The sequence below is a fragment of the Halichoerus grypus genome, chromosome 2 (genome assembly GCF_964656455.1).
Source record: "Halichoerus grypus chromosome 2, mHalGry1.hap1.1, whole genome shotgun sequence".
NCBI classification, from domain to species: domain Eukaryota; kingdom Metazoa; phylum Chordata; class Mammalia; order Carnivora; family Phocidae; genus Halichoerus; species Halichoerus grypus.
In genome coordinates this window covers 174,100,871-174,122,400 of record NC_135713.1, presented here as the reverse complement: position 1 = coordinate 174,122,400, position 21,530 = coordinate 174,100,871, and the positions used below count along the sequence as shown (strand labels likewise).

Here is a 21,530-nt window from a genome sequence, read left to right as displayed (position 1 = left end):
CTTCTGGCTTATGTTGTTTCTGAAGTCAGTGATAATTTTTATTTTTGTTTAGCTGTATAATGTGCCCATTTTTTCCCCCCTCGGTGCTTTTAAAATTTTCATTTTTTTAAAAGATTTTAATTTATTTATTTGACAGAGAGAGACAGCGAGAGAGGGAACACAAGCAGGGGGAGTGGGAGAGGGAGAAGCAGGCTTCCCGCTGAGCAGGGAGTCCAATGCGGGGCCCGGTCCCAGGACCCTGGGATCATGACCTGAGCTGAAGGCAGACGCTTAACGACTGAGCCACCCAGGCGCCCCAAAATTTTCATTGTTTTTCCATGAATTTATGATATGCCTTAGTTTGGTTTTCTGTATTTATCTTGTATGAGTTTCTTTGAGAATCTTGGATCTGTGATTGAACTGGAGAGGTACTTTGCCACTATCTTTCAAATATATTTTCTGTCTCCCCTTCCTTTTTCTTGGCCTCCAATTACATGCATTCAAAAATGGTGATTATTCACATGACTAGACTCTGATTTTCTCTTTAATTTACTTTCCATCTTTTCCCCACCCCCCACTTGTAACCTTTTTTCTTATTGTACTTCAGTTTGGATAGTTACAATTGTCCTGTCTTCAGGTTCACTGATCTTTTATTTGCCAATGTTAAATATGCTGTTAAAGTTCTTTTGTAAACTTTTTTCAGGTATTGTTATTTTCTTCACTTTGAAAATTAAATTTTTTCTTTTAAAATACGGTTTCAGGGGTTCCTGGGTGGCTCAATCTGTTAAGCGTCTGCCTTCAGCTCAGGTCATGATTCCAGGGTCCTGGGATGGAGTCCTGCATTGGGCTCCCTGCTCAGCAAAGAACCTGCTTCTCCCTCTTCCCCTTCCCCACTGCTTGTGTGCATGCATGCACACACGTGCTCGCTCTCCCCCTCTCAAATAAATAAAATACTTAAAAATTTTTGTAAAAATATATAGTTTCAGTTTTCATGTTCATATCTTTATTTAAATCCTTAACCTTATTTAATAGTTATTTTCAACTTCTTATATACTAGTTTTTATCATCTCTGTCATTCTTTTGCCTGATTTTATTTCTGGTGATTGTTTACATTTTCTTCTGACGTCTAGTATTGTTTATATCTGCTGGATAATATAAATTTTTTTAAAAGATTTTATTCATTTGAGAGAGAGAGCATGAGCAAAGGGGAGAGGCAGAGGGGAGAGGGTGAAGCAGACTCCCCACTTAGCAGGAAACCAGGCAGGGCTTGATCCCAGGACCCCAGGATCATGACCTGAGCTGAAGGCAGGTGCTTAACCAACTGAGCCACATAGGTGCCCTGGATATTTTAAATTTTTAAAAAAGATTTATATATTTTAGAGAGAGAGAGAGCATGGGGTGGAGGGGACGGGGAGAGGGAGTAAGAAACCCAAGCCGACTCCACACTGAGCGTGGAGCCTGCGGCTGGGCTTGATCCTACCACCCTGCAGACACAGCCTGAGCTGAAACCAAGAGTCGGAGGCTTAACCAGCTGTTCCACCCAGGCACCCCTAATTTTTTTTTTAAGATTTATTCATTTATTTTAGAGAGAGAGAGAGCACGTGCAAGCAGGGGAAGGGGCAGAGGAGGAGAGAATATCTTCAAGCAGACTCCCTGCTGAGTGCAGAGCCGTACACTGGCTCAGTCTCATGATCCATGAGATCATGACCTGAGAGGAAACCAAGAGTCCGATGCTTAACTGACTGAGCCACCAGGCACCCCTCTAGTGGATATTATAAACTTTATGTCTTGAGTACTTGAGTTTTGTTGTCTTCATTTAAAGAGTGCTAGCTCTCTTTTATTCTAGCAACAGTGAAATTAGTTGCAGATTAGTCTAATTCTTCTGAGGCTTGTTTTAAATTTTTGTTATGTTGGGTCTTAAGTAGCCTTTACTCTAAATCTTTTTTAGTTCTAATAGTGAGGATTGATTCTTCTGGAGTCTCTTCTAAATGCACTGGATATTAATGGAGGTCTCTCTTCTGACTGGTCAACTTCATACGAGCTTTGGGTGGTATTCAGCTTCCCAATACCTGGTAGTTTTTCCTTAGTATTTGTTCTTTTTTTTGTGTGGAATTTACATTATACACCTGAATGTTATTCGGAACTTCAAGGGGTCCTTTTTGATTTTCTGAAGCTAAGTCTGACTATCTCATGATATTTCTTTATAGAATTTACAGAAAAGGAAAATTTGATTAGTATTATGAAATGCATTTGAAGTAAAGAAACATTTAGTTGGAATAGACTTTCTGCAAAGGCAGTAATGTAAACAGAAATACTTTTTATCTTTAAAAGGAAAAATCTTTTCAACACATATATATAGAATCAGAGTTTGCATTCGAATAGCAATATTTGAAATTTTATGGGTATTGAGTATATTTTATGTAAATGAATATTTCATGTTTTTATAGATTATGTACTGTGGGTCTTATTGTGTGCTTGAATTATTCTTTGAACTTCACCAACATAGAGTGTGACTCATTTTGTGTATTCATGTTATATATTTGTCATTAATTATATAAAGACAATTTTTAGGCATATAGGTTGGTAGAATCAGGGTCTTTGGGAAAATACGTTGTTTCGTGTTTTTTTTTTTTTTTTACTTTGAGCTTTTGTACCTTTTTTTTTTAACGCTGTGTGAGTCCGTATAGATGATGTTACACTTTTGTAACAGATGTTTCCCCCAAAATAGTAGCTTGAGATAACACAAGGTTATTTTTCACTCATAAAAATTCTGTTGATGGAGTCAGGTGATTCTCTGTGACAGCTCCTTTGTGTGTGGGTTCAACTTTCCAGGCATTGTCAATTCTTACTGCATTTTTGTTTATCAGAAGGAGCTTCTATAAATCACCAAGGTAGAGGTGGTCATGCCAGGGAGGGGTCTCTTGCCTGCAATTAGATATTTAGCCCAGAAGTGGTATATGTCATTCTGTCCTTAATCCTTTGGTCACAAATAGTCATCTCAATTACAAGGAGCATGAAGAAATGTCTCCTTGCCTTATGCCCCAAAAGAAAGGAGAACTATATTTGTGAGAGCATCAGAAGTCTCTTCTACAAATATCTAGGCCTAATATTTTCATGCTTTATGCTCTCAATTTCCCTTTTGAAATTATCATTGGAATTACTTTCCTGTTCTTATTATTCTACCTTCTTGTTACCTTAGTTCAGCAATGCCCTTTAGGAAGGAGGATTGAAACATTGTTCATATTGAAACATTTAATCCATATAAAAATAAAGTGATTAGTTGACATAAGAAGGGAAAGATTACATGTATATGGGAGTATGAGTATAAATTCATGATGTATTTTCTAGCATAGTCCACTGAAAAGTCTGAGAAGCAATCACTAATACCCAATCAATAAGCACCCCCAGCACCTCTAATCAACTGTTGTGCCACCCTGGCTCTTCTATACAAAATATATCTCAGGATGGCCAAATAGTTGCTTAGGGGAATTTTCTCGCTATAGAAGTATTCTAGCCAATTAACAAAAGAATGGCAGAATTATAATTACCAGCATTTTTTAACCTTTAGTGAATTTGTGAGTCTAGGCAGTGGCCATCAATGGCTACTAATGTCACAGAAAGAGAGATAAGCAGTCGTTATGTGCCTCCTGATGGAGATACAATAGCATCAACTGGGAGATGGTTTTTGCCAAAAAATATAATCAGTTCGCTGGAACTGACTACCATTGCACAGGAAATACAGAGGACAGAATATGTGATCATCAAAATGCAAACTTTGGGAAACTGCTCAGGACCAACATCTTGGTTTCTTCAGCAAGTAAAATGTGAGGAAAAAAAGACAGGGTTGGAAGGAGAGAGAAAGAAAATGTACATATAAAGAGACTTAAGAGTCTAGCAACCAGTTATATATTTTAGATCCTGATTTGAACAAACAAGTTGAAAAAAAATATGAGACAGTTGAGGAAACTTGAATACTGACTAGATACTTTGTGATACTAAGGAATTTTTGTTAGTTTTCATGTCAGTCTGTTTGGACTGGTATAACAATATCATATTCTGAGTGACTTATAAACAACAGAAATTTGTTTCTCACAGTTCTGGAGTCTGGAAAATCCAAGATAAGATGCCCACACAGGAGTGCCTGGGTGGCTCAGATGGTTAAGCTTCTGCCTTCGGCTCAGGTCATGATCTCCGGGTCCTGGGATCGAGCCCTACGTCAGGCTCCTGGCTCAGCGGGGAGTCTGCTTCTCCCTCTCCCTCTGCCTCTCCCCCTGTTCATGCTCTCTTTCTATGTGTGTCTCAAATGAGTAGATAAAATCTTAAAAAAAAAAAAAAAGATGCCCACACATATAGAATCTGGTGAGGGCTTGCTTCCTGCTTCATAGATAACTCTCTTTCCCTGTGTCACCTGTCTCACATGGTAGAAAGGACAAGGGAGCTCTCTCAGGCCTCTTTTGTAAGGATGACTAATCTCATTCATGAGGGCTCTACCCTCATTACCTAATCACCTCCCAAAGTGTCATACCCCACATTGGGATTCAACATAAGAATTTGGGGGAGACAGGTTTGTTAAGTGGTAGTCCTAGTATGGTTATATTTTTAAAGTATCTTGTAATACATAATAAAATATTTACATATCACATTAAGAATAAACTGCATAGAGCTTTTTTTTTAAAACACAGAATAAGTTTGTTGTTGTCTAGGCATTTCCAGAAAAATCAGTTCTTCATTAACAAATTTAGAGCTGCTAAATTTGATGTGAGAAAATTGGTTTTGAAAGAAATAACATCTTCAAAAGAAAGCATAGAAAAATTTTGATATGGAGTAAAACTAGTTGATGAATCAAATGTTCATTAAAAGTTTAAATGGAAAAGTATTGATCCTCACAAAAATTATGTAAAATGAAATGAAAATTGAAAACATAAATTTGGTTCTGTTGAGTATTAATCAAGCAGTTTAAAAAGTGTAGTAGAGTTTACTTAGGAAACTTTCCAAGGCAAAAGTTATGAGCTCATTGATTCCGAATTAATTCTTACTAATTAACAAAGTGGAGTCAAGCTCTGGTTTCTATCTTCTGCCCTGAGAATAGCACTTCTCACGCAGGAGCTGCTCTTTGGCCTGGGTCCTGGAATGAGAAGACATGTGACACCTGCATGGAATGGAGTGGAACTAAGGCTCAGGAAGTTAAATGATTTGCCCAAGATCATATAGCTAATAAATTAATAAAGGCTGTGTTCAAATCCAGGTCTCTCTCACGTCAAATGCCATGAAACAGTGTGCATCACTTATTTTCCCCAAGGAATAGTGGAGTACCCTTGTAGCCAAAAGACAGTGGAGGAAGAAGGACCAGGGCATAGAGCAGCAGTTAAAACATGGCACAACTTTTCCTTAAATCTGGAGACCTATGTACATCTGCCTGTTTTTAACCTTTTAACTATATTCCAAGAATTCTTGGTATGTTACAGAATATAGAATAAGTCTTTCTCGTTTGTTTTTAAAGTCTTTCTCTTTTAAAATGCATATTAATTTCTTTTCTGAACTGATCATATTATTTACTGGGGTGATATCATTGCCTGAAAGGAGGCTAGTGAGATCATTACCACAAGCATCAATCTTATTCTACATTAGTATAATAGTATGCCAAGTCTCAGTCTGGATATTTATGGCTACCATATATTTAAGAAAATATGTTTCTTATTCTCCTTTATTTTTTTATTTTTTTATTTTTTTAAAGATTTTATTTATTTATTTGAGAGAGAGAGAATGAGAGAGAACACATGAGAGGGGGGAGGGTCAGAGGGAGAAGCAGACTCCCTGCCGAGCAAGGAGCCCGATGTGGGACTCGATCCAGGGACTCCAGGATCATGACCTGAGCCGAAGGCAGTCGCTTAACCAACTGAGCCACCCAGGCGCCCTCTCCTTTATTTTTTAATAGCTACAGAAAATCACTAAAAAGATTTTTTTTTTTTTTAAGTAGGCTCCACGCCCAGTGTGGAGCCTAACACAGGGCTCGAACTCACGGCCCTGCGATCAAGAATCGGACGCTTAACCAACTGAGCCATTGAGGCACACCCCAAGAGATTTTTAAATAAAGATCTTATAATGAGTTACAATAATAATAAACACTTACGTGCTTTTTAAAAAGTAGCATCAAAATATCCTTTCTATTCTGTGCACACCCACTCTCACCAATCCTAAAAGCAAAGCTGAGTAGTAATGAGCATGGCACTTAGTATTTCATGTGTTAAAGCATTGTCAGTTGTAACATAACCATTGCTTTAAAAATAACTTTTTGGGGATTAAAAAAAAGATATTACACATTAGATGTGTTAGATGCATGATGATTTGTGAAACATTAATAAAAGGTGGAAAATACATATGCCTTAGAATTCAGGAAATAGGGTGATTTTCCTGGGCCTCTTTTCCTCATCTGTCAGATGAACTTTTGAACTTGGTAGTTTTGGATGGTTATTACTGTTCTTGTATTTTGGGAGTGAGGTTACCAGTATGTTCCAGCATTCCAACCAGATGTATTCAAAACAAAATCTTCTGTATTTTAGAAATACTTGCAAAACTGAAAATCCTATCTTACCCAAAATTCCTTGATTAACTTTACTCTCTTTGTATTAAAGTCAGGTAAGTGGTCAGAAATGAAGAGCTTACATCATTAAGTTAAAACGGGGAAAGGGGATGCCAAAGACATAGTGGTTATACATTGAGTTTGTGATCATTTGGAATTTTGTAGTTTAATTTTCAGTAGATTTCACCAAAACGGTTTCATCTTGCTGGTGATGGCTTTCATTTCATGTAATACTAAAGAATGTTTATAACCATATTATAGAACCATGAAGTGGTTAAGAGTTCAGTTTCAGGAACCTGTCTTGCCTAGGGTTTGAATCTTGACTCTGCCACCTCATTAATGTATGACTTTGGACAAGTTACTTACTCTTCTTGGGCTCTAGTTTTGCTCAACCACAAAATGGGGACAACCAGTAATACCTTCCTCATGGAATCATCTTGAGGCTTAATACTGTTAAAGCACTTACCACAACAGTTGTATGGCACATAATAGGCATTTAAATGTTGGCTATTGTTTTTATTATTATAAAAATAATAATTTATTAATGGAGTTAATGTTGGGTTGAGGACTATAGTGCTGTGATTTAGTAAGTAGTTTCTTGCTGACTGGCAATATAAAGATCAAGATACATGATATACCATTGTACGTATAGTATGCAACAGTATGTGTCCAGTTCCTTTCTCCCATCTTCTGTGCTACTGTCATGTGTTTTAATTTTTTTTTAAAAGATTTTATTTATTTATTGGACAGAGAGAGTGAGAGAGTACAAGCAGGGGGAGCAGTAGAGGGAGAGGGAGAAGCAGACTTCCTGCTGAGCAGGGAGCCTGACGCAGGGCTCTATCCCAGGACCCTGAGATCATGACCTGAGCAGAAGGCAGACACTTAACCATCTGAGCCACCCAGGCCCGCCATGTGTTTTAATTTTACACATGCTATAAACACATTACATTTTTACTCCTATTCCTTTAGATGGCCAATTATCTTTTAGAGCAATTAAAAATAAGGAAAAAACTACATTTCATATGTACCTTCATTTATGCCATTTCCTTTTCTTTTGTCTTTGTGTAGGTACATTTCTCTGGTTTGGTATTGTATTTCCTTTAGCCTAAAGTACTTTTCTCCCCCTTTTATGTGGTGCAGCTTTGCTGGTAATGACTTCTTTGTTTTTGTTTTCCTGAAAAAATCTATTTGACCTTTCTTTTTGAAAGATATTTTCTCTGAGTACAGGATTCTCAGTTTTTTCTTCTTAGTGTTGTAAACATGCCACTTCACTGTCTTCTGGCTTATGTAGTTTTTGATGAGAAATGTTTCTCTCAATATAGTATGTCTTTTTTCCTCTGTGTGCCTTAAAGATTTTCTTTTTATCTTTGGTTTTGAGTAGTTTGAATATGATTTGTCTAGTTGGTTTTGGGGGGTTAGAGGTGTAATTTATCCTGCCTGTTCTCAGAACAACTTCTGTCTGTGGTTTTGTGTCTTTATTAGTTTTGGAAAATTCTCAGCATTCTCTCTTCAGATATTTCTTCTGCTCCATTCTCTTTTACTTCTAAGATTTCAACGGCATGTGTGTTAAATCAGTTGATTGTCCCACAGCTCTTGGATTTTCTGTTTTGTTCCTTCCTACCCACACATTTTTTCCCCTGTTTCATTTTGGACAGTCTCTTACTTGACTCTCTCGAGTTTATTGTTGAGCCATTCCAAAGCTTTTATTAACTCTCTGTTCCCGTTTTTCCTTTGTCAGGGTGGTTTTTTCCTTTCCTTCCTTGTGTAACTTATAATTTGTGGTTGAAAGATGGATGTATTATATACTGGACAGTACAGACTGAGGGAAATAGTATTTATGCCTGCCTAGATCTTTAGCATGAGTAGCTGAGTCAGTCTTGTCTGTGGTTGAGCTGTATTTTGTATTGCTATGCTTACCCACAGTGCACTACAGACTTCAAATTCCAGTCTAGGGTTACCTTTTTTATTTTTATTTTTTTTTTAAGATTTTATTTATTTGAGAGAGAGAGAGTGAGCAAGAGAGAATACAAGCAGGGCGAAGGGCAGAGGGAGAAGCAGACTCCCAGCTGAGCAGGGACGTGGGACTTGATCCCGGGACTCTGGGATTATGACCTGAGCCGAAGGCAGTCACTTAACCGACTGAGCCACCCAGGCGCCCCTCAGGTTACCTTTTTTAGGGTGGGATCTCATTTGCCAAAGGATTTTTCTTTCCTTTTCTTTTTTTGTTTTTTAAGATTTATTTATTTTTTGAGAGAGAGAGCGCGTGCACAGAGGGAGAGAATCTCAAGCAGACTCCCTGCTGAGAGCTGAGCCTGACCCAGGGCTCGATCTCAGGACCCTGAGATCATGACCCATCCCATGACCCCGAGATCATGACCCAAGCCGAAATCAAGAGTTGGATGCTTAACTGACTGAGCCACCCAGGCGCCCCACCGGAGGATTTTTCTAATGTCTGCTCTACCTTCAACTTTGGATCTCATTTTCTTAGTTGTTAAAGTACCTTAGAGAGTGTCCCTCTCCCTACTCTTCCCTTCCCAGCAGTAGACTGATGTTATTTATTACCTCAGTGTTTGCTAACACAATGGTGGTAATGGGTGTGGGTGCTAGGGCAGGGGACAGTCTGTTTTCCATTTTTCTGTTTCAGTTTTAGGCAGACAGTGTATCCCCAGAGACTTTCTCAGTGGTTCCACCTCTCTCCCAGGGGTAGGGGATTTCTAAAGGTCTAGGGCTATGATTTTTTCTACCCCTGCCTCAGGGATAGAGGGTTTTTTCTGTTACCTTCCTTCAGTTTATGCAGGGGCCAACTAAAAATAGTTACTCCATAAAGTATATCTATTAAGATTTTTTTTAATGTTTTTTATGTTCTGATCTGAAGGCATCTCCCTAGGCTAGTTTTTGCTAGACTTTTCTATCAGTGGCACCAGAGATGCAAAGTTTTTGGCATCAAGTGTGTTATTAAATATATTTATAAATATCACTTAATAAATAATGTATTTTCATTTTTTATATTGATTCTAAGTTTTATTTCTTTAATTCTTTTTTTACTGAAGTATAATTGATATCCAATGTTAAATTAGTTTCAGGTGTACAACATAGTGATTTAACTTCTCTATTCATCATGGTACGCTCAGCACAAGTGTAGCTACCATCAGTCCCCATACAACACTATTACAGTACAATTGACTGTACTCCCTATGCAGTACCTTTTATCCCTGTGACTTATTAATTCTATAACTGGAAGCCTATATCTCCCACTCCCCTTCACCCATTTTGCCTGTCCTCCCCGCCCCTCTGGCAGCCATCAGTTTTTCTGTATCTATGAGTCTGTTTCTTCTTTTTGTTTGTTTATTCATTTGTTTTGTTTTTTAGATTCCACATATAAGTGAAATCATTGTCTTTCTCTGTCTTGACTTATCTCACTTGGCATAATAACTTCTAGGTCCATCCGTGTTGTTGCAATTGTCAAGATCTCATCCCTTTTGTATGGCTGAGTAATATTCCTGTGTGTGTGTGTGTGTGTGTGTGTGTATACATACACGTGTACACACACATCTTCTTTATCCATTCATCTATCAGTGGACACTTGAGTTACTTCCATATCTTGGCCATTATAAATAATGCTGCAGTAAGCATAGGGGTGCATATATCTTTTCAAATTAGCGTTTTCATTTTCTTTGGGTAAATAGTAGTGGAATTACTGGATCATATAGTATTTCTATTTTTGATATTTTGAGGAACCTCTGTACCCTTTTCTACAGGGGCTGCACAATTTATAATCCCACCAACAGTGTATAAGGGCTCCCTTTTTTCTCCAGTCCTCACCAACACTTGTTATTTTTTGTGTTTTTGATTCTAGCCATTCTGATAAGTGTAAGGTGATACCTCATTGTGGTTTTGATTTGCACTTCCCTGATGATTACTGATACCGAGCATCTTTTCATGTGTCTGTTGGCTATCTGTATGTCTACTTTGGAAAAAATGCCTATTCAGATCCTCTACCCTTTTTTTTTTTTTAAAGTAGCTCTATGCCCAGCACGGAGCCCAGCCTGTGGGGCTTGAACTCAACAACCCTGAGATCAAGACCTGAGCTGAGATCAAGAATCACGTGCTTAACTGACTGAGCCACCCAGGTGCCCCATGTCCATTTTAAAATCAGATTATTTGTTTTTTTGGTGTTGAATTGTGTAAGTTCTTTATATATTTTAGATATTAACCCCTTATTGGATATATTATTTTTCGAATATCTTTTCACATTCAGTAGATTGCCTTTTCATTTTGTTGATGGTTTCCGTCACTATGCAAAAGATTTTTTATTTTGGTGTAGTCCCAATAGTTTTATTTTTGCTTGTGTTTCCATTTTACCTAGAAAAATGTTAACAACAGCTGATGTCAAAGAAATTACTGCCTATGTTTTCTTCTAGGAGTTTTATGGTTTGGTGTCTCATATATAAATCTTGATTCCATTTTGATTTTATTTTTGTGTTTTGTATAAACAGGTGGTCTAGTTTCCCAGACCTGTCCAGTTTTCCCAGCACCATTTATTGAAGAGACTTTCATTTTCTCATTGTATATTCTTGCCTCTTTTGTCATAGATTAATTGACCATATAAATATGTGTTTATTTCTGGGCTGTTTATTCTGTTCCATTGATTTATATGTCTGTTTTTATGACAGTATTATGCTGTATTGATTACTGTAGCTTTGTAGTAAATCTTGAAATCTGGGAGTTCCAGCTTTGTTGTTCTTTCTCAAGATTGCTTTTACTATTGGGGGGGTGTCTTTTGTGGTTCCATGCAAATTTTAATATTGTTTGTTGTAGTTCTTTGAAAAATGATGTTGGTATTTTAGTAGGAGTTGCATTGAATCTATAGATTCCTTTGGGTTTCAACTGTTCTTTAATCATGCATTTTATTGACAAAAATTCTGCACGGCAAATACTAGGTCAGTTTGTTTTAAAGAACATGGCGCTTCTGACACCAGTTGTGTGGGTTTTTCCCCTTTATCAGTCAATTTTTCAACTCTCTGGACACCATTTGGGTGTCCTGCAGTTCAATTCAATTCTGATACTAAGTACCTGGAATTAGTGCAGACCTCACAGGTCTGTTCCTGGACCTCTGGTACTTCTGACCAATTGGCTGTAAATCTAGGGTTCCTATGACCCCTCTATGGGTTCGATAATTTGCTAGAATGGCTCACAGAACTCAGGAAGACACTTTAATTACTATTACCAGTTTATTTTAAAGACTACAACTCAATAACAGCCAAATGGAAAGAGAGGCTAACGGTGGCGGCAGCAAGGGATGTGGACGGGCAGGGAGGGAGACGGTATGCAGAACTTCCATGCCATCTCTGGGTGCTCCACCCTTCTAGCACCTTGATGTGTTCACCAACCTGGAAGCTCTCCAAACCCCGTGGTTTAAGGGTTTTTAATGGAAGTTCCATTATGTAGGCATGGTTGATTAAATAATTGGCTATTGATTGGCTGTTGGTGATTAACTCAGTTTCAGGCCCCTTTCCCCTTCCTGGAGACAGGGGAGAGATGCTGAATATTTCAATCCTCTAATCACATCTTTTCCTCTGATTGGTAGGCTTACATTCTGAAGCTTTGTAAAGGCCCACCAGAAGTCACCTCATTAGCATATGGATTAAAGGGGCTTATTAGATGAATAACAAAAGATGCTCCTTTCACCTACATCACTAAGGAAGGATTTTTAGAAGCTGTTGTATCAGGAACCTGGAATAAGACCAAATATGTATTTCTTCTTATATCTCAATATCACCCTAGGCACTCAAAAAATTGTCAAATGAATGAATTCATGTGATTGTTGTTGCTGTCCCTTTCTTATGTGTAGTTTTTTTCTTTATTTTTGATCATTTTAATACTCATTTGTAAGAGTGTAAAAAATGTCTTTTGTGGTCTCTATATATTTTACTTTTTAAAAATTGAACATATAACGTAAATTTGAGACATACATGTTAATTTGATACATTTATATATTGTAATATGATTGCCATTCCATTTCTGAACTTTCACTTAAGAGAATGTCCATCTTTCAAATCAAAATGTGTGTAAGTTTTACAGAGGTTGAAGGAAATTCTGTAATTACACAAAATTCTTATCACATTATTGGGGCTTTTGAAGGGGAGGACCTTTATCTTCTTTGGCCTTGATAAGGACTGCAAAGAGAAAGAATATTCAGTGTGTGAGCCAGTGATATATGTACTTTAGAATAGATACAGTGTATTTTTGGCTGAGTGCAATAACAAGATGTGTAAGAGGAGGAAGAGGGAGAAACGTAACATCATTTCACTAAGGCTTACCAAAGCCTTATTTGGAGATGGAGGCAAGATTTGTTAAAGGTGATATCAGCCTCAAATTCCTCAACAACTAAAACATCTAACGTTGGCTTTATCATTTTCTCCTAGGTGATTTACTGTTCTTTTGGTGGAACATCCAAAGGACTGCACTTCAATAACTTAATAGTTGGACTTGTCCTTCTTACAAGAGGCAGAGATGAAGAGAAAGCAAAATGTAAGTACTTTTATTATCTGAAAATGATAATACTACATTTGTGTGCAGATAATTTACCTGAAAATTCTTTTTTTTTTTTTTTTAAGATTTTATTTATTTGACAGAGACAGCAAGAGAGGGAACACAAGCAGGGGGAGTGGGAGAGGGAGAAGCAGGCCTCCTGCTGAGCAGGGAGCCTGATGTGGGGCTCAATCCCAGGACCCTGAGATCATGACCTGAGCCGAAGGCAGGCGCTTAATGACTGAGCCACCCAGGCGCCCCTTACCTGAAAATTCTTGATGACAGTCAAAGCATTTGAGTTAATATTTCTCCAAAGAAAATATACAAGTGGCCAATAAGCACTTGAAAAAATGCTCAACATGATCAGGTATTAGGGAAACATACATTAAAATTAGAGTGAGATACCACGGCATATCTACCAGGATGGCTGAAATAAAAAAGACAGATTAGGATTGGTGAGGATGGAAAAGTTGCAAACCTTATACATTGCTGCTGGGAGTGTAAAATGGTACTGTCACTTTTGGAAAACTGTTAGGTAGTTCTTCAAATTGTTCTTTTTTTTTTTTTTTTTAAGATTTTATTTATTTATTTGACAGAGAGAGACACAGCGAGAGAGGGAACACAAGCAGGGGGAGTGGGAGAGGGAGAAGCAGGCCTCCCGCCGAGCAGGGAGCCTGATGTGGGGCTCGATCCCAGGACCCTGGGATCATGAGCTGAGCCGAAGGCAGACACTTAATGACTGAGCCACCCAGGCGCCCCAGTTCTTCAAATTGTTAAATATTGAGTTATCATATGACCTGGCAATTCCACTCCTATGTATATATCCCAGAAAATTAAAAACATGTATTCATTAAAAAAATATGCATGAGTAGTCATAGAAGCACTGTGCATAATAGTCACAAGATGGAAACAACCCTAGTATCCATCAACTTATGCATTCAACATAAACAAAATGTGTATGTCCATATAATAAATTACTGCTTGACAATAAAAAGGAATAAAGTACAAATAAATGCTGCAACATGTGAACCTGAAAATATTATGTTGGAAGTCATAAATGCCAGTCAAAGTAGGCCACATAGTATGTAATTCCATTTATATGAAATGTCTGGATTAAGCAAATCCTTAGGCACAGTAGATTAGTGATTGCCAGAGGCTGGTGGAGGAGAGGAAAAATGGAGAACAACTGCTAATAAAGGTGGGTTTCTTTTTGGGATGAAAGTTTTATTGAAAATTTCCCAGGGGAGGGGCGCCTGAGTGGCTCAGTGAGTTAAACTTCTGCTTTCAGCTCAGGTCATGATCACGGGGTTCTGGGATCGAGTCCTGCATCGGGCTCCCTGCTCAGCAGGGAGCCTGCTTCACCCTCTGCCCTTCCCCGGGCTTGTGTTCTCTCCTCTTTCGCTCACTCTGTCTTTCAAATAAATAAATAAAATCCTTAAAAAAGAAAAAAAAAAGGAAAATTTCCCAGGGGAAGTAAAGGCAAGTGTTTCTGTTACATAGGATATATATAACACTTTGCTCCAAAAATTCCTAGGTTTTTATCCTTGGCCACTGGATGTTGGGTCTTTCTCTCTTCCTTCTTCCTTTTCTAACCTGTCTTCTGACTGCTTCCCCTAAATCTCTCAGAATCTTCTCTCTTACCCCTGAATTTAGACTGTTTTTTAAAATCTTTCCTTTTTTATAGTTTTATTGAAGTGTAATTGACTTAAAATGCACATATAAAAAGTGTAGATTTTGATATGTTTCGACACATATGTGTACCCACATTATCACAGTTAAGATATTGAATGTATCCTTAAACCCAATTGGAATTTCACTGTGATCCTGGTTTTTCAAATTAGCATCCCTCTACCAACAAATAGTGTGGCTCCAGGCAGCCAGTAATTAAAAATAACATTTTGGGAGGGTCACAAACATAAACATATATTTAAATGTTTTTTTTTTTTAAGATTTTATTTATTTATTTGAGAGAGAGAAAAAGAGCACAGAAGCAGGGGGGAGAGGGAGAAGGAGAAGCAGGCTCCCCTTTGAGTAGAGAGCCCAATGCAGGGCTTGATCCCAGGACCCCAGGATCATGCCCTGAGCTGAAGGCAGACGCTTAACTGACTGAGCCACACACCCAGGCGCCCCTCTTTATTTTTATTATACTGTTGTATTAGTTTTCTAGGGCTGCCCTAACAAAGTACTGCAGACTTTCATAAGTGGCATAAAACAACAGAAACTTACTGTCTTACAGTTCTGGAAACTAGAAGTCCAAATTGAAGATGTTAGCAGGGCCCTGCTCCCTCTGAAACCTATAGAGAAGAATGCCTCCTTCCTAACTTCTGGTGGTGTCGTCCTTGATGTTCCTTGGCTTGTAGCTCCATCACTCCAATTTCTGACTGTGTTTTGTCTTCTCTTCTTATAATCAGTCATATTGGGTTAGAGCCCGCCCTGATGACCTCATCTTAACTCGATTACATTTGCAAAGACCCTGTTCCAAATAAGGTCATATTTGTGGATACTGGGGTTAGGACTTTACCATCTTTGGTGGGGAACACAGTTCAACCCATAACAGGTGGTCAAAGCATTCCAGCAAATACTCCCTCTGAGGAAATCCATTATGGGATGGAGGAAGGCAGGCAGGGGAACCTGCTGGGCCTTCAGAGGGATGGAATGTCTCTTCTATCTTTCTGTCTTCTATCTTTCCAAATAAGGTCCCATTCACAAGTACCTGGTGGTTGGGTTTCAACATATCTTTTTGGGAGATGCAGTTCAATCCATAACAGCAATATTTCAAACATACATATAATATGTACATCCACCCAGCTTTATTATTTCTTAACATTATATCATATTTGTTCCAGATCTTATTTTTTAGGAAATAAAATAATACAGCCAAGGTGTGGCGCTCTCTTTCTGTATCTCTTCATGGTTCTGTCCCCATTCTTCCCTTCACAGAGGTAACCACTCTCATGAATATAGTGATCTTTCGTTCCTCATGTAGGTCTTTATACATTTATGATGTTTTATATACCCTTAAACATATCTTCACCTGTTTTGCAGATTTTAAACTTTTTAAGTAAATGGTGTATGGTACAGATTATTTTGCAATTTGCTTTTTCCCTGAATATTTTTGATACTTATCCATCTTAAAACACTTAGTTCCTTTATTCTAACTGCTATATAGTATTTCATTGTGTGTGTATATCTCAGTTTACCTATTTTCTTATTGGTAGACATATATCTTTTTTTCCCTAAGTTTTGCTATTACTAATAATACTCCAGTAAACATTGTTGTATCTCATGCATATGTATGAAATTTTCTCGAGGGTGGAAGTTGAGTTGCTTAGAATCTGAATTTCTAGCATATATCACCTTTGCTAGATTTGGCCAAGTTACTCTCTAAAGTGGTTGCAATAATTCATACTCTTTTTTTTTTTTTTAAGATTTTATTTATTTATTTGTCAGAGAAGAGAGAGAGAGAGAGCAAGTACAAGCAGGGGAAGCTGCAGGCAGAGGGAGAAGCAGGCTCCCTGCTGAGCAAGGAGCCCGATGTGGGACTCGATCCCAGAACACCAGGATCATGACCTGAGCTGAAGGCAGCCACTTAACCGACTGAGCCACCCAGGCACCCCAATAATTCATACTCTTATTAACAGTGTATAATAGTTCCTGTTTCTCCCAATTTATTGCTGACACTTTGTGTTGTCACACCTAAACATTTTTGCAAATTTGGTGTGTTTGAAAAGCTATCCCATGGCTGTTTTAATTTGTATTGCTGGTTTTCATTTTCTTTCTTTCTTTTTTTTGGAATAAATTAAATTATATATTTATAAAGTGTTTGGCACTAGTAATCATTCAGTAATATTTACCTCTCTCTTCCTTCCCTACTTCTACCAAGGTATATTTAATCTATGGTAAGTTTAATTTATTCTTTCTTTCTCCTAGACATTTTTAGTCTTTTTGCAAGTGAATCTGGGAGTTATGTTGTACGGGAAGAAATGGAAAGAATGCTCCATGTGGTGGATGGTAAAGTCCCAGATACACTCAGGAAGTGTTTCTCAGAGGTATATTTAAAGATTTACATTTCATCCCTACCTATTACAAAGTATTAACTCTTAGATGTTTATGTGCAGCATATTCTTGACATTTTTGTTTTTAATGGTTGATGTTTCAACTATTTATGTGCTGTGCTCAAAGGCCCATGACACTTATTACTGCTACATTTGTGAATCTGAAAATTCCCAATTCTACTTAAAAGGCAAGTGTCTATACTTATGGTATAATGAAACACACTCTCACATTCTTACACCAACATACACTGGTGATCCTGCAGGAAGCTGAGCATAGCTCACATTGTAGTTTCATTGCTTTTCATTGTATAAATGGCCTTGAGTCATTCTGTGACTCTGGGACCCATCAAGGCTTATTTTATCATTTATTTGACTTAGCTGATTTGCATAGTGAAATATTTAGGTCTGAAAAATCTGTCATTTTTTTCTGTTTTCATAAATAATAACTTTCATTGTAGAAAACTTAATAAAAAAATGCATATCTTTAACAGAGAAAACTCTCTTTTTTCTTCCTTTTCATAGGTCTGCTAATATGGGAAAAGTCCCTAGAGATGGTAGAGTAAAAACCCTTTTAGAATTTTCTGATCCTTTCCTGCAGTGAACTCAATGCTGCATGATTTCTTACAGGTGGCTGTTTGACCTACTTGGATTTCACAGATATGACAGTTCCTTACTGCGCATAGTTTTATTCAGTTTAGTTTAGTCACCTTCCTAACTGTATAGGGACTGATGGTCTGTACTGCAGCCATATGCATATATTTCGTTCTAACGTCTCTTTGGACCCTCTAGCTTTTCACTATTCTGTCTTTGAGTTTCTTCTGTGTTGATAGCACCTGGGGATTTCCCTTTCTTGCTTTGAGCTTGCCTGTATGGTTTTTGGTAGTGGTTATGGTGTTACATTTTACTCAGCATTTCTGTGTGTTTGGTACAAAAGGATTGGCTTCCTGCATTTTTGCTTCTGACATATTTTTTTTTTTTTTTTTTTTTTTAAAGATTTTATTTATTTTCTTGACAGAGAGAGACATAGCGAGAGCAGGAACACAAGCAGGGGGAGTGGGAGAGGGAGAAGCAGGCTTCCCGCAGAGCGGGGAGCCCGATGCGGGACTCGATCCCAGGACCCTGGGATCATGACCTGAGCCGAAGGCAGACGCTTAACGACTGAGCCACCCAGGCGCCCTGCTTCTGACATATTGACTGAAAGTTGCTGTGATAGTATTTCAGTACTTCAAGACAAACTAAGCTATGGTTTTTCTCTCCAGTAACAAATATTGTCTGGTCAAAAAAGTCATCTAATCTTTGCAGGCCTGATTAATTGGATTTTTCACAGAGATCTCAAATGGATTCATACTCTGCACATATTGGGGGAGAATGTATATTTTTCTTATTTTAATGAGTTTTATGCACACATTCCCATTTTATAGATGGGAATTAAATGTTTCTAGTTTCTCTAAACCCAGTTCTTTGAAGTTCTCTAAAGTTTATGCACAACAGCAGGTACATGTATTAGACGATAATTAGTGCTATAGGGGAAATTTAAGTAAATTAAGGGGGATAGTTAGTGATAGGGAGGATGTGGGTGACTGTAGGTAATTTTGTGTAGGATAGTTGGGAAAGGCTTGTCAGATAAAGTGATATTTGAACCAAGAATTTAAAGGAAGAGAGCTATAACCATGCAGATATCTAGGGGAAAGCATTTTTCAACAAGAGAATACAGCAAAGGCCCTGCTTGACATGTCCAAGCAACAAGTAACCTGGAATAGAGTAAGGGAGTGGTAGGAAATGAAGTTACAGAGGTTGGGGAAGAGGGTGGGATAAAGTGGGATAAAGAGCCATTATATATGGCTCTGGAGGACAGTGTGAGTTCTTTGACTTTTACCAAGTGAGGTAAAACATTGGAACGTTTTGGGCAGAGGAATGAATAGATGAGGGTTTTTTTTGTTTGTTTGTTTTTAAGATTATTTGAGAGCGAGAGCACAGAGGGGAGGAGCAGTGGGAGAGGGAGAAAGAGAATCTCAGGCTCCGCTGAATGCAGAGTCTGCCGGGCTCAATCTCATGACCCCAAGATCATGACCTGAGCCAAAACCAAGAGTCAGACACCTAACTGACTGAGCCACCCAGGCGCCCCAACATAAGTTTTTTTTTTTGAACATGATCAGTTTGGCTCTTCTGTAGAGGGTAGGCTAAACAGAGTCCAACTGAGCTGTCTGTGAATAATCCAGGTGAGAGGTGATAGTCATGTAGATCATGGTGTAGCAGTGAGATGGTGAGAAGTTTTCAGATTCTGCATTTATTTTGAAGAGAGAATTGACAGGAATTTTTCTTGTATTGATTATGGGGTATGGCAGAGAGAGAAGAGGATGACTAAGGTGTTTGGCTTGATTTAGTAAGTGAATGGAGTTTCCTTTAATTACGATGGCTAAGACTATTAGCGGTTCAAGTTTGGGGTTTTGATATCAAGGGAGATTTAGGACATAATTAAATTTGAGAATCATTTTAGACATTAAAGTGGAGATGTCAACTATGCTTTTTGGTATATAATTTAGAGTTCATGGGATAGGATTTGTTGGCTTATAGTTGAGGATGAGATCATCTTAGAGTGAATTTAGATAGAAAACAGATTGGAAGACTGAGTCCTGTATTCCAATGTTTAGAGATTAATGAGATGAAGAAGAATCAAAACAGGAGCCTAAGGAATAACCTGTAAGGAGAACCAGAAGAGAATGGTGTCCTGGAAGCCAAGTGATGAAAGTGTTTTAAAAGAAAGGAGTACTTACATCAAATAAACTGAAAGGTCAAGTGGGTTGACTTTTGATCATTGAGAAGTGATTATTAGATTTGGCAATGTAGAGGAAGGTCATTGGTGTAGGTCCTGTGGAGTTAAAAAAAAAAATCAGTGGAGTTAGGATACTAAAAGAAGTTTGCTCATAAGAGGAAATTGTAAGGGGGAAAGTGGAATGTTAAAATTGCATTTAATGGAAAGGGAACAGTTATTATAATGAAAAGATCATAAGACTGTTAGTAAGGCTGTGGTTAAGTGTTATATGAAGGACAAGATCTTTGGAAGAGGAAAGATCAAAGAAATGAGAGGCCCCGGTTTTGGAATACTCATGAAGAAGCTATTTAAATCACTAGATGCTTGTGGTTGGTAAAAAACCAACACTGTAAATGGGCTAATTTTTTATCTGATTCAACTACTTGATGTATTTACCTGCTGTAATTTCTGAGTAATGTGTCTGATTATGTCCAAACCCTTGCTTTTCAAGTTAACCATGTTTCAGTATGAATCTACTTGTATTAGAATAGACTTATTTAGACTTCCCAAAGCAGTGCTTTATGTTGTTTTGGGGCAATCCAAAAAAAACCCCAAAACTATAAAGAGAAGCACTTTAGCTAAAAGATGTGGACCTAGCACCTAGATTTAGTGACATGGAATGGGTTTCAGCTTTTTCTATCTTGTGCTTTTATTAGTCTTGATGAAGTTATAAAGGAATCCACGTAGGAGTTGTATTATTCTTTTCTTACTGAATATTTTCTTTGGTTGTCAATTTTTAAGGTGGAAATTCATATTTTATATTGTTCTTTAAAGATATAACAGTTTCAGGAGCCTGTTCATTTTTAATTGCCCTATGTTTCTGGAATTTTTTTTTCTAAACTGCTATTGTGACAATTTATAAAAGGAAACTTCCTGTTTGCTGCCTTTTTTAGAATACATCCATGACTCAAAAACATAAAAAGTCAGGTTTAACAGATGGAATTTTGGTGTTACCAGTATTGCAGTGATCTGAATGGACAGATAGATTTCAGAGCTTTATATTTCACTGAGTCAGCCAACAAGTGTGGTGTATAGCTTAGGCTTAGAAAATTTGGACTACCTGGGTTCAGTCATATCCCTGTCACTGTATAACCTTAGATTATTTAACTTTTTAATGCCTCAATTTTCTCTTGTGTGAAATAGAGATGATAATAGTATCTCCTACAGAGGGTTACTTTGAAGATTAGGGGTGCCTGGCTGGCTCATCTGGGGGGAGCTTGTGACTCTTGATCTCAGGATTGTGAGTTTGAGCCCCATGTTGGGTATAGAGATTACTTAAAAATAAAATCTTAAAAAAATTTTTTTAGAACAGTGCTTAGGGAATTGTAAATAATATTAACTATATGGGAAGGTGGTAGAAGTGTCTATTTTAACTGGCAGCTTCTTTCTTTCTTAGTACATCAGGGTGCATTTTATAGCAACAACATCTTAGCTTCTCTGAAACCATTGATGCTGCATGTTTCGCTGTATCTAAGATCCCATCAATTGTAAGATGTACCTGTATGTATTACAAAGAAAGAGAAAACCTGCCAGTTATAATTGAAGGATGCTATTGATTTTAAAACTCATCCCA

General features: G+C 37.7%; 1 protein-coding gene across 3 annotated transcripts in view; it reads left to right on the top strand.

The window, feature by feature from the left end:
• Positions 1-21,530, top strand: part of USP32 (ubiquitin specific peptidase 32) — a 213,257-nt gene that overhangs the window by 88,825 nt on the left and 102,902 nt on the right. For 2 of the 3 annotated variants that reach the window (XM_036120979.2, XM_036120978.2), the window contains exons 3-4: positions 12,985-13,090; positions 17,021-17,139. In XM_036120979.2, the coding sequence (XP_035976872.2) occupies positions 12,985-13,090; positions 17,021-17,139 (225 nt within the window). The remainder of the gene's footprint in view (positions 1-12,984; positions 13,091-17,020; positions 17,140-21,530) is intronic. The other variant, XM_078064134.1, reaches the window with a different exon arrangement.